At 48.4% G+C, this 18,229-nt stretch overlaps 1 protein-coding gene and 1 non-coding gene across 2 annotated transcripts in view; one reads left to right on the top strand and one right to left on the bottom strand.

Moving 5' to 3' along the window:
* MERTK (MER proto-oncogene, tyrosine kinase) overlaps positions 1 to 13,013 on the bottom strand; it is a 115,892-nt gene extending 102,879 nt beyond the window's left edge. Inside the window, exon 1 of the mRNA XM_043918785.1 lies at positions 12,694 to 13,013. Coding sequence (XP_043774720.1) covers positions 12,694 to 12,754 — 61 coding nt within the window. The 5' untranslated portion in view covers positions 12,755 to 13,013. The remainder of the gene's footprint in view (positions 1 to 12,693) is intronic.
* On the top strand, positions 1,404 to 1,538 carry LOC122704154. The gene has a single exon (XR_006343772.1). It is a non-coding gene; the product is annotated as a small nucleolar RNA SNORA70 (small nucleolar RNA).
* Positions 13,014 to 18,229: the final 5,216 nt, after the last annotated feature.

Genomic DNA, 18,229 nt, shown 5'->3' with positions numbered 1-18,229 from the left:
GCACTCAATATACCAGCAAATTTGGAAAACTCAGCAGTGGCCACAGGACTGGAAAAGGTCAGTTTTCATTCCAATCCCTAAGAAAGGCAATGCCAAAGAATGCTCAAACTACCGCACAATTGCACTCATCTCACACGCTAGTAAAGTAATGCTCAAAATTCTCCAAGCCAAAATTCTCCAAGCCAGGCTTCAGCAATATGTGAACCGTGAACTTCCAGATGTTCAAGCTGGTTTTCGAAAAGGCAGAGGAACCAGAGATCAAATTGCCAACATCTGCTGGATCATCGAAAAAGCGAGTGAGTTCCAGAAAAACATCTATTTCTGCTTTATTGACTACGCCAAAACCTTCAACTGTGTGGATCACAATAAACTGTGGAAAATGCTGAAAGAGATGGGAATACCAGACCACCTGACCTGCCTCTTGAGAAACCTGTATGCAGGTCAGGAAGCAACAGTTAGAACTGGACATGGAACAACAGACTGGTTCCAAATAGGAAAAGGAGTACATCAAGGCTGTATATCGTCACCCTGCTTATTTAACTTATATGCAGAGTACATCATGAGAAACGCTGGGCTGGAAGAAGCACAGGCTGGAATCAAGATTGCCAGGAGAAATATCAGTAACCTCCGATATGCAGATGACACCACCCTTATGGCAGAAAGTGAAGAAGAACTAAAAAGCCTCTTGATGAAAGTGAAAGAGGAGAGTGAAAAAGTTGGCTTAAAGCTCATCATTCAGAAAACTAAGATCATGGCATCTGGTCCCATCACTTCATGGGAAATAGATGGGGAGACAGTGGAAACAGTGTCAGACTTTAATTTTTGGGGCTCCAAAATCACTGCAGATGGTGATTACAGCCATGAAATTAAAAGACGCTTACTTCTTGGAAGGAAAGTTATGATCAACCTAGATAGCATATTAAAAAGCAGAGACATTACTTTGCTAACAAAGGTCTGTCTAGTCAAGGCTATGGTTTTTCCTGTAGTCATGTATGGATGTGAGAGTTGGACTGTGAAGAAAGCTGAGCGCCAAAAAATTGATGCTTTTGAGCTATGGTGTTGGAGGAGACTCTTGAGAGTCCCTTGGACTGCAAAGAGATCCAACCAGTCCATCCTAAAGGAGATCAGTCCTGGGTGTTCATTGGAAGGACTGATGCTGAGGCTGAAACTCCAATACTTTGGCCACCTCATTTGAAGAGCTGATTCATTGGAAAAGACCCTGATGCTGGGAAAGATTGAGGGCAGAAGGAGGAGGGGACGACAGAGGATGAGATGGTCGGATGGCATCACCAACTCAATGGGCATGAGTTTGAGTAAACTCCGGGAGTTGGTGATGGACAGGGAGGCCTGTCATGCTGCGATTCATGAGGTCGCAAAGAGTCGGACACGACTGAGTGACTGAACTGAACTGAACTGAAGCCCACTGTGCGCCTTTCCCGGGGGAGTCTAGAGTGCAATAGCTGCAAACAGCAGCCTCCTCCATAGTTTTTGCAGCCTGCTGCCTGTATGGGTTGCTCTAACAGACCCTGCAGACAGCCTTTTCCAGTGGACATTCATGTCTAGTATGCTGTCCCCAATCTAGGCTCCAGACAAGTATATGCAGGGCCTCTAGAAAGCCCCAGGGCACAGTGGCCAGAGTCCACGTTGGCCAAGTCATAATGTCCACCCACAAGTTGCAGAAAAAAGAACATGTGACTGTGGCCCTTCACAGGGAGGGCCAGTTCCCAGGCCCTCAAGTTCCCAGGCTGCCAGAAGATCCACATCTCTAAGATGTGGGGATTTACCAAGTTTAATATAGATGAATTTGAAGACACAGTGACAGAAAAGTTCCCAGGCTGTCAGAAGATCCACATCTCTAAGATGTGGGGATTTACCAAGTTTAATATAGATGAATTTGAAGACACAGTGACAGAAAAGCAGCTCATCCCAGATAGCTGTGTGGTTAAATACATCGTAATCATGGCCCCTGGACAAATGGTAGGCTCTGCACTCAGGAGAGCCTTGGCACTGTCCCCTCCTTACTCATACCCACCAATAAATCCTACTTTCCTGTCAAAAAACCGTAAAAATCATAATAATGATAACTAAACACTATGAACAACTCTACATACAAATTCAACAACATAGAGGAAATGGACCAATTCCTCAAAAAACACAAACTACCACAACTCACAAGTCCCTTGGACTGCAAGGAGATCCAACCAGTCCATCCTAAAGGAAATCAGTCCTGAATATTCATTGGAAGGACTGATGCTGAAGCTGAAACTCCAATACTTTGGCCACCTGATGCGAGGAACTGACTCAATTGCAAAGACTCTGATGCTGGGAAAGATTGAGGGCAGGAGGAGAAGGGGCCAACATAGGATGAGATGGTTGGATGGCATCACTGACTCAATGGACATGAGTTTGAGTAAACTCTGGGAGTTGGTGATGGACATGGAGGCCTGGTGTGCTGCAGTCCCTGGGGTTGCAAAGAGTCAGACACGACTGAGCAACTGAACTGAACTGAACCACAACTCGCTCAATATGAAACAGATAATTTGAATAGCACCAGGTAAGGAAATTGAATTTATAATTTAAAGAACACCCACAAAACAAATTTCCAGGCCCAAAGAATTTCACTGGAGAATTACACCAAATGCTTAAAGAAGAATTAACATCAATTCCACACACTGTTGTTGTTCCATCTTTAAGTCGTGTTCGACTCTTTGTGACCCCATGGACTGTAGCACCACCAGGCTCCCTGTCCCTCACTATCTTCTGGAGTTGGCCCAAGTTCATATCCATTGAACTGGTGAGGCCATCCAACAATCATCTCAGCCTCTGCCATCCTCTTCTTTTGCTTTCACTCTTTCCCAGCATCAGGATCTTTTCCAATGAGTCTGCTGTTTGCATCAGGAGGCCAAAGTATTGGAGCTTCTGCTTCAGCATCAGTCCTTCCTTTGAATCTTCAGGGTTGATTTCCTTTAGGATTGACCAGTTTAATCTGCTTGCTGTCCAAGGACTCTCAAGAGTCTTCTTCAGGCCAACAATTTGAAAGCATCAATTCTTCAGTGCTCAGCCTTCTTTATGGTTCAACTCTCACATCCATACATGGTTACTGGAAAGACCATACCTTTGACTATATGGATCTTTTTCAGTAAAAGTGATGTCTTTGCTTTTTAATACGCTGTCTCGATTTGTCATAGCTTTCTTTCCAAGAAGCAAGAATCTCCTAATTTCATGGCTGCAGTCACCATCTACATTGATTTCAAAGCCCAAGAGAAAATATGTCACTCCTTCCACTTTTTCCCCTTCCATTTGCCATTTAGTGATGGGATCAGATGCCATGATCTTCGTTTTTTGAATGTTGAGTTTTAAGCCAGCTTTTTCACTCTCCTCTTTTACCCTCATCAAGAGGCTCTTTAGTTCCTCTTCGCTTTCTGCCATTAGAGTGGTGTCATATGCATATCTGAGGTTGTTGATCTTTCTTCCGGAAATCTTGATTCCAGCTTGTGTGTCATTCAGCCCGGCATTTCGAATGATGTACTCTGCATACAAGTTACATAAGCAGGGTGACAACATACAGCCTTGACGTAGTTCTTTCCATGTCAGGTTCTAACTCTCGCTTCTTGATCTGCATAGAGGTTTCTCAGCAGGCAGGTAAGGTGATCTGGTAATCCCACCTCTTTAAGAATGTTACAGCTTTATGTGATCCACGAAATCAAAGGCTTTCAAGTAATTAATGAAACAGAAACAGATGTTTTTCTGGAATTCCTTTGCTTTCTCTATGACCCAATGAATGTTGGCAATTTGATCTCTGGTTCCTCTGCCTTTTCTAAACCCAGCTTGTACATCTGGAAGTTCTTAATTTAAGTACTGCTGAAGCCTAGCTTGAAGGATTTTGAGCACGTCCAGGATCCTCAGAAATACACCTCTGTGTTTCCAGACTCTTCTACTGCCCCAGATAGAACTGGAGGTGGGGGTGGGGAGAGGAGGGTAGATCATGGGGACACAGCCAGCAAGGGCCGCAGGGAATGGCAGCTGCCCAGAGAAAAGAAGCCACACAGGCAGGACTCTTTTTTTTCCCCAGACTTCATTTATTTTTTGACCGAGGCCCATGGCAGTGAAAGTGCTGAGTCCTAACCACCGGAGCACCAGGGAATTGTGAAGACTGTATTATTAGGTTATTTAGCTAGTTAGGTTTTGGCCATGCCTCAAGGCATGCAGGATCTTTAGTTTCCTGACCAGGGATCAAACCGGTGCCCCTCACATTGGAAGCATCGAGTCTTAACCACTGGACTGCCAGGGAAGTCCCATGCCTCATTTTTAAGGGACACCCTACACTGCCTCAGGCCCCATTTCTAGGCTGCAGACACTGATAGCCAGAGTCAGGCACAGGGCTGGGGTCGGTGGCTTGGGGGACCATACTCATGCAGGCCCTATGTCTGACTCCCAAGGAGAGAAACTGTTCCAGCCCACATCTCTCAGATGCAATCCGTTTCCTGCCCAGAAGAGATCCCAGAATCACCTATCTGCCCCCTATGTGATCAGCGGAGACATGCAGTTTCTGCAACATGACTATCCCTGCACGTTGCAACTGGGCTGAGGGCTTACATGTTCAGACTCTCCAAGTGGGTTTTTTTTTAACCTAATGCTGTAGATTTCCTGCTAAAGTCTAAGAGCTTCCTTTTTCCTTTGTCCTCAAACTTTCAAAGAACCTTGTTTTCATCAACAAATCTTCAAATCATGTGCCCGAATTTAAAAAAAAAAGAAAAAAGAGCCTCAAAGGGTGCTTTCACTTCCTGTGTGGAGGCAGCCTGCCCTGAACTGTGCCGAGTGGAAAACAGGCCACCCTTGGGAGGCCATGAATATTCATCACCTCACTGCGCATTCACTACGCAGCACCGGGGACAGAAAAGTACTTTCAGCAAGTTTGAGTTTATGCTCTAATATTCTCCATGAAGACAGCTTGTTCTTACTTGTAGAAAAGATCATTTTCGACAACGATAGTGAGGTCGGTCTTTTATGAGCAGCTTTGAAAGCCCTGTGGCTTACAATAGCAAAACAATCCCTTCTCCAAAATAAACAAGGCTTTCCTTTGTATGTCCAAGGAGAGGAAGGACCAGAGCTAAGCAAATTCTAAGACGTCCACTGGCTCTGAATGCTGACATAACTGGAGCCGTCAGCCCCCCACCTCCAATCCCTGAACCCAAAAGCAGGTTATAAGGAAAAGGGACCTGTCAGACAGCATTTGCCTGATCCTCAAGTTCCAGCCTGAGACCTAAATTCTGCGGATGGGCCCCATCCCAGAGTGAGCTGGGGCAAAGCTCTAACCAGTGATGATCAGATATTGCCGGGGCCTTGCTTGACTCCCCAGAAGCTAGACAACACCTATGAAGGGCCTGACTGGGAAAAATCCAGAAGACCCCATTAATGTCTGATGACAGGGAGAAACACACAAGCATAAAATCTGCTGCCACAAACACCTATGCGTTGTGATTATGAAATGCAATGGTTTTTCTCTAAGCCTAAGTCACTCCAACATGCTTGCTTAGCTTTCGGTGTAAAACTTCTCGTGTATCTATGATCTCAGTCCAAACATAAAGTCAACATGTCTCCTCTCTCTTTTTCTCCCTCTCCCCTCTGCCCTGCTCCTTCCCGTACCCCTGCCATCCCCCAAGACTCCTGGAAAATCCATTTTACCATTAAGTGAAAGATGAACTAACGGTGGATGAAATGGACAAGTGAGTGTAGTGAAAGTCGCTCAGTCGTGTCCGACTCTTTGTGACCCCATGGACTATACAGTCTATGGAATTTTCCAGGCCAGAATACTGGAGTGGGTAGCCTTTCCCTTCAGGGGATCTTCCCATTCCAAGGATCAAATCCAGGTCTCCCACATTACAGGCAGATTCTTTACCAGCTGAGCCACAAAGGAAGCCCAAGAATACTGGAGTGGGGACAAAAGGATGAAATAAAATGTTTTAGAATGGAGTGCTGAATTTTCAACAAACTCTTTAAGACATAACTATTCTTCCTTGACTCGGATTCGATTCTTGGGTGGGGAAGATCCCTTGGACAAGGAAACAGCAACGCACTCCAGCATTCTCGCCTAGAAAATCCCATGGACAGGGGACCCTGGTGGGCTATGGTCCATGGGGTCACAAGTAGCGCTGGACACAACTTAGCAACTAAATGACAACAGCAATAACACCCTCACTTCGCTTTGAAACACTGGGGCCTAAGGAGGTGATCTGACATGGCAGCCAGGCCGTGCCCGCCGGACCCTGCTGGCTGACAGAGGCTCAGACAGAGTGGGAATGGCGACCGCGAGTGCAGCTTGGCCCAGCAGCTGGTGGGGCCAAGCTTCCAGGCCTCATGAACCCAGGGAAGACCTGGGCCTTCGCTGTGGTTAAGAATCTTCCATGGAACTTCCCTGATCATCCAGGGGTTAAGACTTCATCTTCCAACGCAGGGGGTGCGGGTTTGGTCCCTGGTGAGGGAACTAAGATCCCACATGCCTCTTGGCCAAAAGGCCACAACAGAAAACAGAATGTAAGACTTTAAAAATCGTCCATATCCCGGGCTTCCCTGGTGGCTCAGGGGTAAGCAATCCGTCTGCCAATGCAAGTGACACGGGTTCCATCCCTGATCTGGGAGGATCCCACATGCAGAGGAGCTACTAAAGCCGTGCACCAGAACTATTTAGCCTGTGCTCTAGAGCCCAGGAGCCATAACTGCTGAAGCCCATGCACCCTAGAGCTCACGCTCTGCAACGAGAAGCCACTGCAATGAGAAGCCCGCGCACCGAAACTAGAGAGTCGCCCCCACTTGCTGCCTGTCAATGTAGGAGATGTAAAAGACGAGAGTTCGACCCCTTGGTCGGAGGGATCCCCTGGAGGCGGGCTTGGCAACCCACTCCAGTATTCTTGCCTGGAGAATTCCGTAGACAGAGGAGTCTGGCTGGTGCAGAGTCGGACAGGACTGAAGCGATTTAGCATGCGCACTCACACGGCAATTAGAGAAAAAGCCCGAGCAGCAATGAAGGAAGACCCAGCACAGTCATAAATAAATAAATACAACTATTTTTTTTAATGGTCCGTATTAAAAAAAAAAAATCTAAAAAAAAAAAAAATCTTCCATACAGTTCAACAGCCTCACTTCAAAGAAAATTAAGGCCTAGGAGGGAGAAAGTGCTGGCTGGTAGGTACCCTGAGTATTCTTGCTCTCTAAAATGGGCCACAGGATCTTCCTGTCGGGTGGCATTTTCAGCATTTTAGCTGGAGGCAGCAGGGCTGGAACCAGGAACAAGATAGAGAACAAGTTCCCTCTGGGTCAGGGGTTAGCAAATGCCCAGAGCATGGGAGGCAGAGGAGTCTGGGCTTTTCCTGGGGTACGTGGAGGGCTTGCTCACACCTGCCACTAGGCAGGATGCATCTGGAAACCAGAAGTACACTTGGGGCTCGTTGCCTGGTCCATCTGCTACGAGACCACCTGCATGCGCCCACTCAGACACAGGCCAAGAGCACCGCCTAAAAACAAAGCTTCATTTTGTAGCCACTGCAACCGGAAGCCTGCATTTGGCAAACCTAGTTTTATCTGGAAAAAAGGAAAGGAATTATCTGGATGTTTACACTCAAACAACCAAAAAAAAAAAGTAACCAAAACAAAACCACACCCACTTCAGATAGAGTGGTGTGGGAAAGGCCGAGCAGGAACTGGACTTCATTTTTATACCTTCCTGAGAGGCACATGGCGGGAAGCTATTCCCGGACCAAGTTAAGCCTGAATTCAAGGAGTGAGGGTCATGGTGGGACAGGAAGGGGAGCAGTCAGGACAGGTCCTGCCTTGTCTGAGGTAACAAGTGTGGGTTCTGTTCGAAGAACTACCAGGAAACAGTCCTACAGAGCAAGGAATTCTGCGCTCCAGAATGGACCCCCCACAGCCCTCCACCAAAGCGCTATGACCAGTGGAGGTGGGGCTGGCCCACAGATCTGCCCTCCTGTTTCAAGTTGCAACTTAGGACACATTTCAGTGAGAAAAGGAGAAACTTTTCCCCTAGTACCTTTTGTTTAAGAAAAACAATTACCACAAAATTTGAGTTCAGAAGGGAGGGAGCATGGGTAACAATGGCTAATAGTTTGAGAGCTTTTACCACATGACATTGGCTCCTTTATCCTCCCAGTGGTTCCACGAACAACGAAGAATTCCACTAGACCCGTGAGGGAACTGAGGTCCTGAGAGTTAGTCACTGCACCAGGGCTCCCCAGAGGCCAGCCAGGCAGGACAGGAAGCCCAGCCCATTTGGTCACTCAGCCCCTGTTAATATTTCCATTCCAATCCCTTGAAGCACACAGGATTAATAATAACCCGCTTTTTTTTCACGTTTTTATAATAATTAACTCCCTGCTGAGATGCATTTCCGCCACCCCCACCCCCCACTCTGAGCCCTGTGTTTTGGGTTAAGATTAAACTAGTAACAACATGCCAAAGTCAAGACACGCGGGGCCACGGTGACCTGGGAATTAGGCAATCTACTCTGGGCAAGGAGCTGTTAAACAGTATCTTTAACATGAAAAATTGGCTTTTAATTTTATCTTAAGTCAAGAGACTATAAAAAGTGCTAATTTTGCTCTATTGGCCTTAATACAGTCCACAAATCTACTGTAACCTTTCTAGTAATGAAATCATTTTGGCATAACAGTGAAATGAAAAATTGTTTTCTAGCAACCAAGCCCTAAGCACAAGGGCATGGGAGCTGCGGCAATTGTTTCTGGAAAAGCCAGAAGGGAGAAAGAAGCTGGAGGAAGACACAGCGACACCCACAGAGGCCTTGATCTTTGCAGATACTGAGCAGGCTTCCCTGGTGGCTCAGTAGTTAAAAAATCCACCTGCCCATACAGGAGATGAGGGTTCGATCCCTGGGTCATGGAGATCCCCTGGAGAAGGAAATGGCAATCCACTTCAGTATTCTCGCCAGGAAATCCCATGGACAGACGAGTCTGGCGGGCTACAGTCCATGGGGTCAACAAGAGTAGGACACGACTTAGCGACTAAGCAACAGCAGATACTGAGCACCCTGCTTGGAAAACAGAGGAACCCATCAGACAGCGGTAGAGTGGTTTAATAGAGTGTGTGCGTAAGTATAGCAGAGGTGGCAGTGAGGGAAGGCCTCTTCAGGAGAGCAACTGAGCTAGCGTGCAGAAATCTTCGGGAAAAGATTCCAGCCAGAGGGAACTTCCACAGCAAAAGAGCCAAAAAGACCATTGTGGCTGGAGCAGCAAGAACTGAAACTGAAAATGAGTCAAAGAGGAGAGGTAGGACCCCAGTCCTTGCCAACCTTGGTACCGAAAGGGAGGCCACCGGAGGATGTCCGACAAGGGGACAACCCAGTCCAATTCAGCTTCAAGGTCTCATTCTGGCCACTACTCAGAAAGTGGCGGGTTGGCATGCGTTCATTTCCAGGTGGGGGAACCCGTATAAAGCAAGGCTCAGCCTCTCTACATGGTGGGGTGTTATCAATTCACTGGCACTGTTTATAACCAACTCTGACTGGCAACCCACTGACCCTGCTCCTAGGATTACTTGGAAGTTATTTTCAAAAATAAGATTGAAACAATAGTTATCATTTTGAAAAATAATAGTGTTCTATTCATCACATTGGCTTCCCTAGTAGCTCAGTAGTAAAGAATCTGCCTGCCAGAGTAAGAGACTCAGGTTCGATCCCTGTGTCAAAGATCCCCTGGAGAAGGAAATGGCAACCCACTCCAGTATTCTTGCCTGGAAAATTCCATGGACAGAGGAGCCTGACGAACTTCAGCTCATGGGGTTGCAAAGAGTCAGACACAGCTGAGCAACTGAGCATACACACATACACACACAGAATCATCACTCAAAGGAAGTAGATCAGAATAACTTTTGAAAAGTTACTTATTTTTGAAATGTGCCCTGCTTCCTCCCCCAAAGCATTTGAGTCCATTGATACAAAGCCCATGAGCAACTAGACAGCTTAAAGTTCTTTCTGGGATAATGTTTACAGTATATTGTAATATGGTGACAGCTTCAGTTTGGGAGAGAAACCGTAATACTGAAGAGTTTTAAAGCCCAATTAAGGACTTCCCTGCTGGTCCAGTGGTATCCACCTTGCAATGCAGGGGACTTGGGTTCGATCCCTGGTCGGTTAACTAAGATCCCACAAGCCTCCCTGCAACGAGGCCTGGACCCCAACTAAAGAGTCCATATGCTGCAGCGAAAGATCCTGCGTGAGGCAATAAAGATCCCGAATGCTGCAACTAAGACTTGATGAAGCCAAATAAATAATGGGGGAAAAAATGTGAGATTAAAAGAAAAAAAGCCCAATTAGTTCTAAGGGTTGTGTTAAGGCGAATGCACAGTCTCGTCACTGGTTAGGTCCTTGCAGTGCCTTCATTTTTATCCACTTCTGCATTTTTTTAAAGTTTATTTTAAATTGAAGGATAATTGCTTTACAATATTGGTTTGATTTCTGCCATACATCAACAGGAATTAGCCATAGCTATACATATCCCGCCCCCCCCTTGAACCTCCCTGCCTCCCACCCCACCCCACCCCTCTAGGTTGTCACAGAGCCCCAGTCTGAGTTCCCTGAGTCAAACGGCAAATTCCCACTGGCTGTCTGCTTCACATGCGGTAGTGTATATGCTTCCATGCTACTCTCTCCATCCATCTCATCCTCTCGGTCCTCCCCCCAGCCCTGGGCCGTAAGTCTGTCCTCTGTGTCTCTGTCTCCTTTGCTGCCCTGCAAATAGGCTCATCAGTACCACCATAAATCACAGCAAGAGGCACTTCTGTATTTTCATCCTCCAGCTTCTCCTGGGCCTCTAGAGCTACCCTTTGCTGATTTGTTGCTCACTGGCACCCCCATCAGAGACGGAACAGAAAGAACCAGAGTCCAGAAATGCCCCTGGTTCAGCAGTTTCAGTTCTGTGTGTTTATCTTTGTGAGAGGGTGTTTGTGTGTATGGGGTGGGGGTAAGGGGTAGGGAAGATTTCAGGGTCAAAGTGATGTGTAAATTGTAATTACCCATTCCCCTACAGTGTAGAGTCTATGCACACATTCATACCCTGTCTCTCCTGGCTCTGCTGTCTGCTGAGTAAACCACTTAGAACCACAACATGCAATATGAAAATCTTAAAACTAGACAAGGAATCCAATTTCCATTTTCAGCACCCTTGAGTGTGAGAAAGTGTTAGTTGCTCAGTCATGTCCGACTCTTTGCAGCCACATGGACTGCAGCCCGCCATGGTCCTCTGTCCATGGAAACTCTTCAGGCAAGAATTCAGGAGTAGATAGCCATTCCCTTCTCCAGGGGATCTTCCTGACCCAGGGATGGAACCCGGCTCTCCCACACTGTGGGCACATTCTTCACCATCTGAACCACCAGGTCTGCTCTGGTTCAGCTAGTGAGAATCCCATTCTTTGAACTGTTCACAAAATGAAACACTGTCAGACATCTCACAGGTACATTCAAGATAGAAAACAAAAGGTAGGAGAAGAAAAATTGGAGAAACTTTTCATTCTTCCAGCTGGGTGGATGGTAACAGACTTTTGTGATTATCTGCTTAAAGTGATTATCAGCTACAGAAGGTTTATTATTATTATTAATGCTTAAAAAAAAGTAGAAAAAGAAAAACACTCCATTTTAAAAAATCTTCCCCAAAACTACTGCTTCTGGTACTTTTCCCATAATCTTCACCACATTCACTACATCCAAGACTATTTATGGCCAGACTTCCCTGGTAGCAAAATATAACAGATTATCAAAAACAGATCTAGCAGAAGTGCTGAGGAATTTCTGAGGGTTTGGGGGGGTGGGGCTTGCTACATTGCCTCAAATTATAAATTGCACGTGTAATTTAATGTGTAACAAGAGGGTGCAGCTGCTTAAGAATTTCTGATTTGAGCAACTGAGCTTTCCAGTGAAATTCTCTCAGGAAAAATTCTGAAGTAAACTGCTTAAGTGTAACTGAAGTTTCCAGGTACTCTTCAAAAACACCTTTGACCACAATAGGTTTTTATAAAAGCTAAACCTTTAAGCTAAGGGAAAATGCTTGATGTGTGTTTATTCAGCATAAAGCCTGGTTAAGTTTCTTCCAGCTTCCTTAAGAAATACTTCAGAGGTTAAACTTCTAACCCGTTCCACTCACTGGGCGTCGCTGCTAATGTAGCCCCTGAAGGCCCGGGGGAGCAGCCCGACGAGTCCCTCCCGACCGCGCTTTGGACTCGGGGCATCGCTGCACCCGGACTGCGACCTCAACTCCCGCAGCCGGCGGGTCTCCCGTCCCCCGGGGTGGAGATGGTGTCTGCCTGCGGCTCCCAGAACTCCCGCCAGCAACTGGGGTGCAACCACACAACCACTTCCAGTGAAAAGTTTTTGGCGCATTTCCCTCCGCCGAAAACTTTAGGACTTGCAGCGCAACCGGCCGAGCTCGGCTTCCCTCTCCGCGGTCACTGTAAGCCCTCGGCGCCCACCCCTCCCCGGCTCCGCCGGGACGCGCGCCCACTACCCAGCCTGGATGCCAGGACGGTGGGTACGCGGGAGCCCTGCACCTCGGCACCTGGCACCTCTGGGGCGCGGGGAGGGGTCTGCAAGCTTGCCAGCAGCTGGGTACGCCCCGATCGGCGCGCTCCCTCCCCGGAGCTCCCGGGCGCGAACCCCCGACCTCCTGCACTCACCTCGCGTCCAGAGCTCCGGGAGGAAGAGCCACGGCAGGAGCAGCAGCACTGTCCGCCCCATCCCGAGACCGCGGATCTGAAAAGTCTCTTTGGACCGACGGACAGATGGACGTCCGGAACCTGCCGCGTCGCCGGCCTAGCGCGCGCTAAAACAGCCCAGTCCCGGAGACCCGGGCAGCCCGCTCCGAAGGCGCAGAGCGGAGCCGCGGTCGAAGGCGGCGAGAGAGGGAGGGGGACGGGCCGGGGGCCGAGTCTGAGCCCACCCAGCCAGTCTGGGAGACGAGGGGGCGGGACGGCGGCCGGGAGAGGCGGGCGGCGGAGAGGGTGGAAGGGGACTGGGCTGGACGCAAGGGGCGGAGAGGGGCGGGCCGCGGGGTGGGGTTGAGCCTGGGATGACCTGGGCGGGGGTGCGGGGGCTGAAAGCGAGGAGAGGAAGGTGAGGACCGTAAAGGGGGGGGGGGGCGGGGGCGGTGGCTGGAGGTCTGCGCAGGAGAAAGGGCCCCCGGCCTCTCGGGGATCCAGACGTCCGGCAAGTGCAGGTGGGAGGGACAGAGAGTAAGTTGGGGAGGAGCGTAGGGTGCCCGAGGCTGCCAGCAGGCTTAAGGTGCCTGCGGCTTGGAGGCGGAGGCAGTGCCGCAATCGCGGGACACAAAACCCAGGCAGCAACGCTCCCAGAGGCCGAGGCCACCTTGGCGGCGCTCCCTGCCGAGCGCAACATCCATCCGCTCCCGGCCGAGCGCCTTCCCGGGCCGAAGCTGTGAGACAGTCCTGGCATCTAGGAGCTCACCGCCTCCCGGGAAGAACTCTTTGCTGTGCCCCCTTGTGAAGTCCAAAAGAGGTGATGCTCGTGGAGGGAGATGAACACCTAGGAAGTGGGAAGAGGCGGCCCCCCCAGCGATTAAAGCGTGGCGGGGCCAAGAGGGCAGTCGCAGAGAAAGTTAACCGTGAAAGAAATGTCAGCCACTTGTACTCATAACTGAAAGGGTGACTTTTTTATATGTAGATATGCACACATACTGACAGTGCCAATGCAGGAGAGGTAAGAGACATGAGTTCGATCCCTGGGTGGGGAAGATCCCCTGGAGGAGGGCATAGCAACCCACCCCAGTGTTCTTGCCTGGAGAATCCCATGGACAGAGGAGCCTGGCGGGTTACAGTCCACGGGGTCGCATAGGGTCACAAATCGTTGGACAGGACTGAAGCGACTCAGCACGCATCCACACACATTACTATCTTTAAGGCAACATCTTTAGAATTAATGTATTTTAATGTGATCCTTTGACAACATGAATCAATAATGCCATTCCTCTGCTCAAAACTGGACAGTGATTCCCGCTTCCTCTCTTCAAGAAAGCCGGAGTCCTGCCTTGTGGCCTACAGGGGAATACATGCCTGGTCCCCTCTCCTCTCTGACCTCATCTCCTTCCTCCACTTCCATTTATGCTGCTTTCTGGTCCAGAGTTCCTGACCCCAGTCTGGCTGGTCAAGTGGGCTAGATTTGGCTGTAAGGAGGCAACCAGTCCAAAGGGATTTAGATCCATTGTTACTTAACTGACAGCAAAGTCAGCATGATGTCAGCTACTGGCAGCCCCAGTCCCACTGGATGACACCCAGCCAGAGGGGCGGACATGAGCAGTGGGTAGCTCCCCTGATGAGCAGCCAACTCTAAAGTACAGCCGAGCAGCTCTTTGATTTTCAGAGGTGACTGCTGCTGTGTGGTTGGGCGGGGGGAGGGGGGCATGGGGAGGAGGGGTGGAAACCAACTCACGTGCCCAGCTGAAAGTCTGGAGAAGGAAGAGAAACAGGCGTGCTGTGAGATAGGGATAAGAAAATGCCTCCAACGGCTGCCCACCAGCCTCACCTCCGCCTGCCCCAGGAGGAGTCATGGCACAGTTTCCCAAGACCTGTGTAGAACTGGAGTCAAGCCTCACCTGCACACCTACGTGGAGATGTGCAGGGTCGCCAGGGCATCTCAGCAGAGCCCTGTTCTCCTGTGGTGTCCTTGCTGCTGCTCATATACGCCAGACTCTCTTCCATCCCAGGGTTTTGCACCAACTGTCTCCTCTGCTTGGAATGCTCTTCCGCTGGACTCACACCCTCTTTGTTAATTCTCCTCCTTCAAGTCTTTGCAATGCCTCACATTCTTGATGAGGCTTTTGTTGTTGTTCAGTCGCTAAGCCATGTCCGACTCTTTGCAACCCCATGGACTGCAGCATGCCAGACTTCCCTGTCCTTCACTATCTCACGGAGTTTGCTCAAACTTATGTCCATTGAGTTGGTGATGCCATCCAACCATCTCATCCTCTGCCACCCTCTTCTCCTGCCTTCAGTCTTTCTTAGCATCAGGGTCTTTTCCAATGAGTTGGCTCTTCACATCAGGTGGTCAAGCTATTAGAGCTTCAGCTTCAGCATCCATCATTCCAGTGAATATTCAGGGTTGATTTCCTTTAGGATTGACAGGTTTCATCTCCTTACAGTCCAAGGGACTCTCAAGAGTCTTCTCCAGCACCACAATTTGAAAGCATCAATTCTTTGGCGCTCAGCCTTCTTTATGGTCCAACTCTCACATTTATACATGACTCCTGGAAAAACCATACCTCTGACTATACGGACCTTTGTTGGCCGAGTGATGACTCTGCTTTTTAATACACTGTTGATGAGTAGGCTTTCCTAGTATAAAACTGTCTAGTTATCTATTCCTGTGTGATATACCACCGCAGACACAGTATGGGTAAACAACAGCTGCTGTGTTAGATTCACAGATTCTGTGGGTCAGAGATTTAGACAGGGCACAAAGAAGATGAGTTGTCTTACCTTTTCCATCTCTGCTGAAATATTGGGTTCAATGACTGTGGACTAGAAGCATCTGAAACAGGGATCAGCAGACTGTCGCTGGTGGGCCTTTTGCCTGTGTTTGCAGATCAGGATTACTGGAACACAGCCACGTGGCGTGTGTTGTTCATGGCTGCTCCCGTGCTGTCACAGCAGAGTCAGACAGCTGTGACAGAGATCAGAGGCCACAAAGCCATGTGGTCTGGCCCTTTACAGAAGTTGGTCAGTCCTTGATCCTCACATAGCTGGTACTTAAACTGCGAGGACTCTAAAGTCCAGGGCTGCAGACCAGACCACCTAAATGAGGCTTCCCCACGGTGGCCTAGGTGTAGTTGGAAGTCCTACAAGGAAACTCTAGGCTCCAAGAGTGACCATTCCTTCCAGTGACCACGATAGAAGCTGTGTGGCCTTTCAAAACCTAGCCTCAGAGGTCACCTGGCTCCACTAAGCCAGACTCCCTTGGTGGATGGTGGACACAGTCACAACCCTACCCTCCTGGGAAAGGGCCATAACCCCTACCTCTTGATGATGGAAGTGTCAAAGGATTTACAGCATTGTTTTAAAACTTCCACAGACATCAACACTAGCTAAAATGTAGGTTACTGACTACTGTATTTTTTTTCTAATTTTTTTGGTTGTGCCCTCTGGCATGCAGGATCTTAGTTCCCCAAGGAGAAACTGAGCTCATGCCCCTGCAGTGGGAGCACAGTATCTTAACCCCTTGACCACCAGGGAAGTTCTGATTCTACCATTATAATTTCATACTTGCCATGCATCTGAATGTTATTGAACATTAATGCCCTAATTATAAAGATATGTGATGGGAAATGTTAGTTTTTAAAAAAATAGATCCCATATTATACAACTATTTTCATCCTTATAGGATGTAGCCCAAAAGGCTACATTTGTGCAACATTTTTTTTTTTTTACATTTGTGCAACTTTAGCAAGGCGACACCAACCTGAAACTCACACTCCAGTGTCCAGACTCTCTCTTATATCTGATGGGACTCTGCACATTACAAGGAGGAGCCCCTACTTTCATTACGTAAGAAAAAGAGAGCATGTCAATGGCCCATAGCAGTGTTCATCCAGAGGCCAGGGAAGGCAGCTCCCACTGAGTCAAGTGTAGAAGGGCTGTGTCTTAAATCAAGTGACACTGTGAATACAGTCCAGTTATCAAGCATGTTCAGGATATCAGTGACGAGATACAAGACTAACAACTGAAGTCCTCAGGAGAGCAGGCCAAACTACACATGAAAGATATAAACAGTCAGTCATCAACGACCCTAATCTATTTTTTTTTGTTTTATTAAAATATAGTTGATTTGCAACATTGTGTTAATTTTTGCTGTAAAGTGACTCAATTATACACATATATATTGTCTTTCATATTCCTTCCCATTATAGTTTATCACAGGATATTGAATATAGTTCCATGTGGGCTATACAGTAGGACTTTGTTGTTTATACCCCCTATATACAACAGTTTGCACCTGTTAACCCCAAACTCCCCGTCCTCCCCTTCCCCACCCTAACCCTCCTTGGCAGCCATACGTCTGTTCTGGGCATCTGTTTCTCTTTCACAGTGATGTTCGTTGGTGTCATGTGTTAGAGTCTACCTCTAAGTGATGTCATATGGTATTTGTCTTTTTCCAATGTGCTTCACTTAGTGTGATAATCTCTAGATCCATCCATGTTCCTCAAATGGCATTATTTCACTCTTTTAAATGACTGCTGCTCCATTGTATACACGCACCACATCTTCTCTATCCATTCATCTGTCAGTGAATGTAGGTTGTTCCTGTGTCTTGGCTGTTGTAAACAGTGCTTCACTGAACACAGGAGTGCATGTTTCATTTTGAATTACCTTTGGTCTGGGTCTATGCCCATGAGTGGACTTGCTGGATCAGTGGCCCTGATCTAAAGCCACACCCTCCCTCTGTCGGCCGCCCCACCTCCACAGACGCCCCCTCACCCCCTCAGCCTTGTCCCCAACTGGGGCCTGTGACTGACTTTCCACTCCTGCCTCCAGTCTGCCACGTGGACCCCTGATTCAAGCTCATCTCCTCCCATTCACGTTAACACAGTGGAGACCGCCCAATACCTCGGGACCTGGCTTGCGGGAACCATCCTCTGAATGGTGATGTGCCGAGAAACAGTCTCAACCTAGTTTCAGTGCCAGAGAGCCATTCATTCACTCATGATTTCACAAAAATCTACTGCGCATGTGCTCACTTCAAGGTATAACAGCAACACCTGGAGTGTGCCACTGAGCTAATGCATGCTATCTCCATCAGGAAGCCCCAGTCTCATCGACCCAAATGCCAGTCAAGGACCACTTCGGTTCTCACTTGTCCAGCAGCCAGTCCATGGTCCTCCCATCACAGCACCCTGGCTTTTCTTTGCTGAACCTGCCTTCTGCACTCACACCCCTGAGCCCAGAGGTGGTGTTCTCCTTGATGCCTGAAGACCATTCTCTGCCCTTCTTTCCAGAGTCTCATATCATCAGACCTGGCTGCTGAGGTCACTACAGACCCCTGGGTCTCTCCTCTTGTTCCTTGAAGATTTCAGTATTTGCATCATTGGTGCTCCCTTCATGCCAGCCCTGTCATAATTTTTGGTGGTTTCAGTACTATTAATACGTAAATGACATTGCAGCATGACAGAGGCTGAGCCCCTTGACTTCTTCTCCCCCATATCGT

Source organism: Cervus elaphus, chromosome 11 (assembly GCF_910594005.1).
Source record: "Cervus elaphus chromosome 11, mCerEla1.1, whole genome shotgun sequence".
Lineage (NCBI taxonomy): Eukaryota > Metazoa > Chordata > Mammalia > Artiodactyla > Cervidae > Cervus > Cervus elaphus.
Note: the sequence above shows the minus strand (reverse complement) of the source record. Positions and strands in the feature narration are given on the sequence as shown.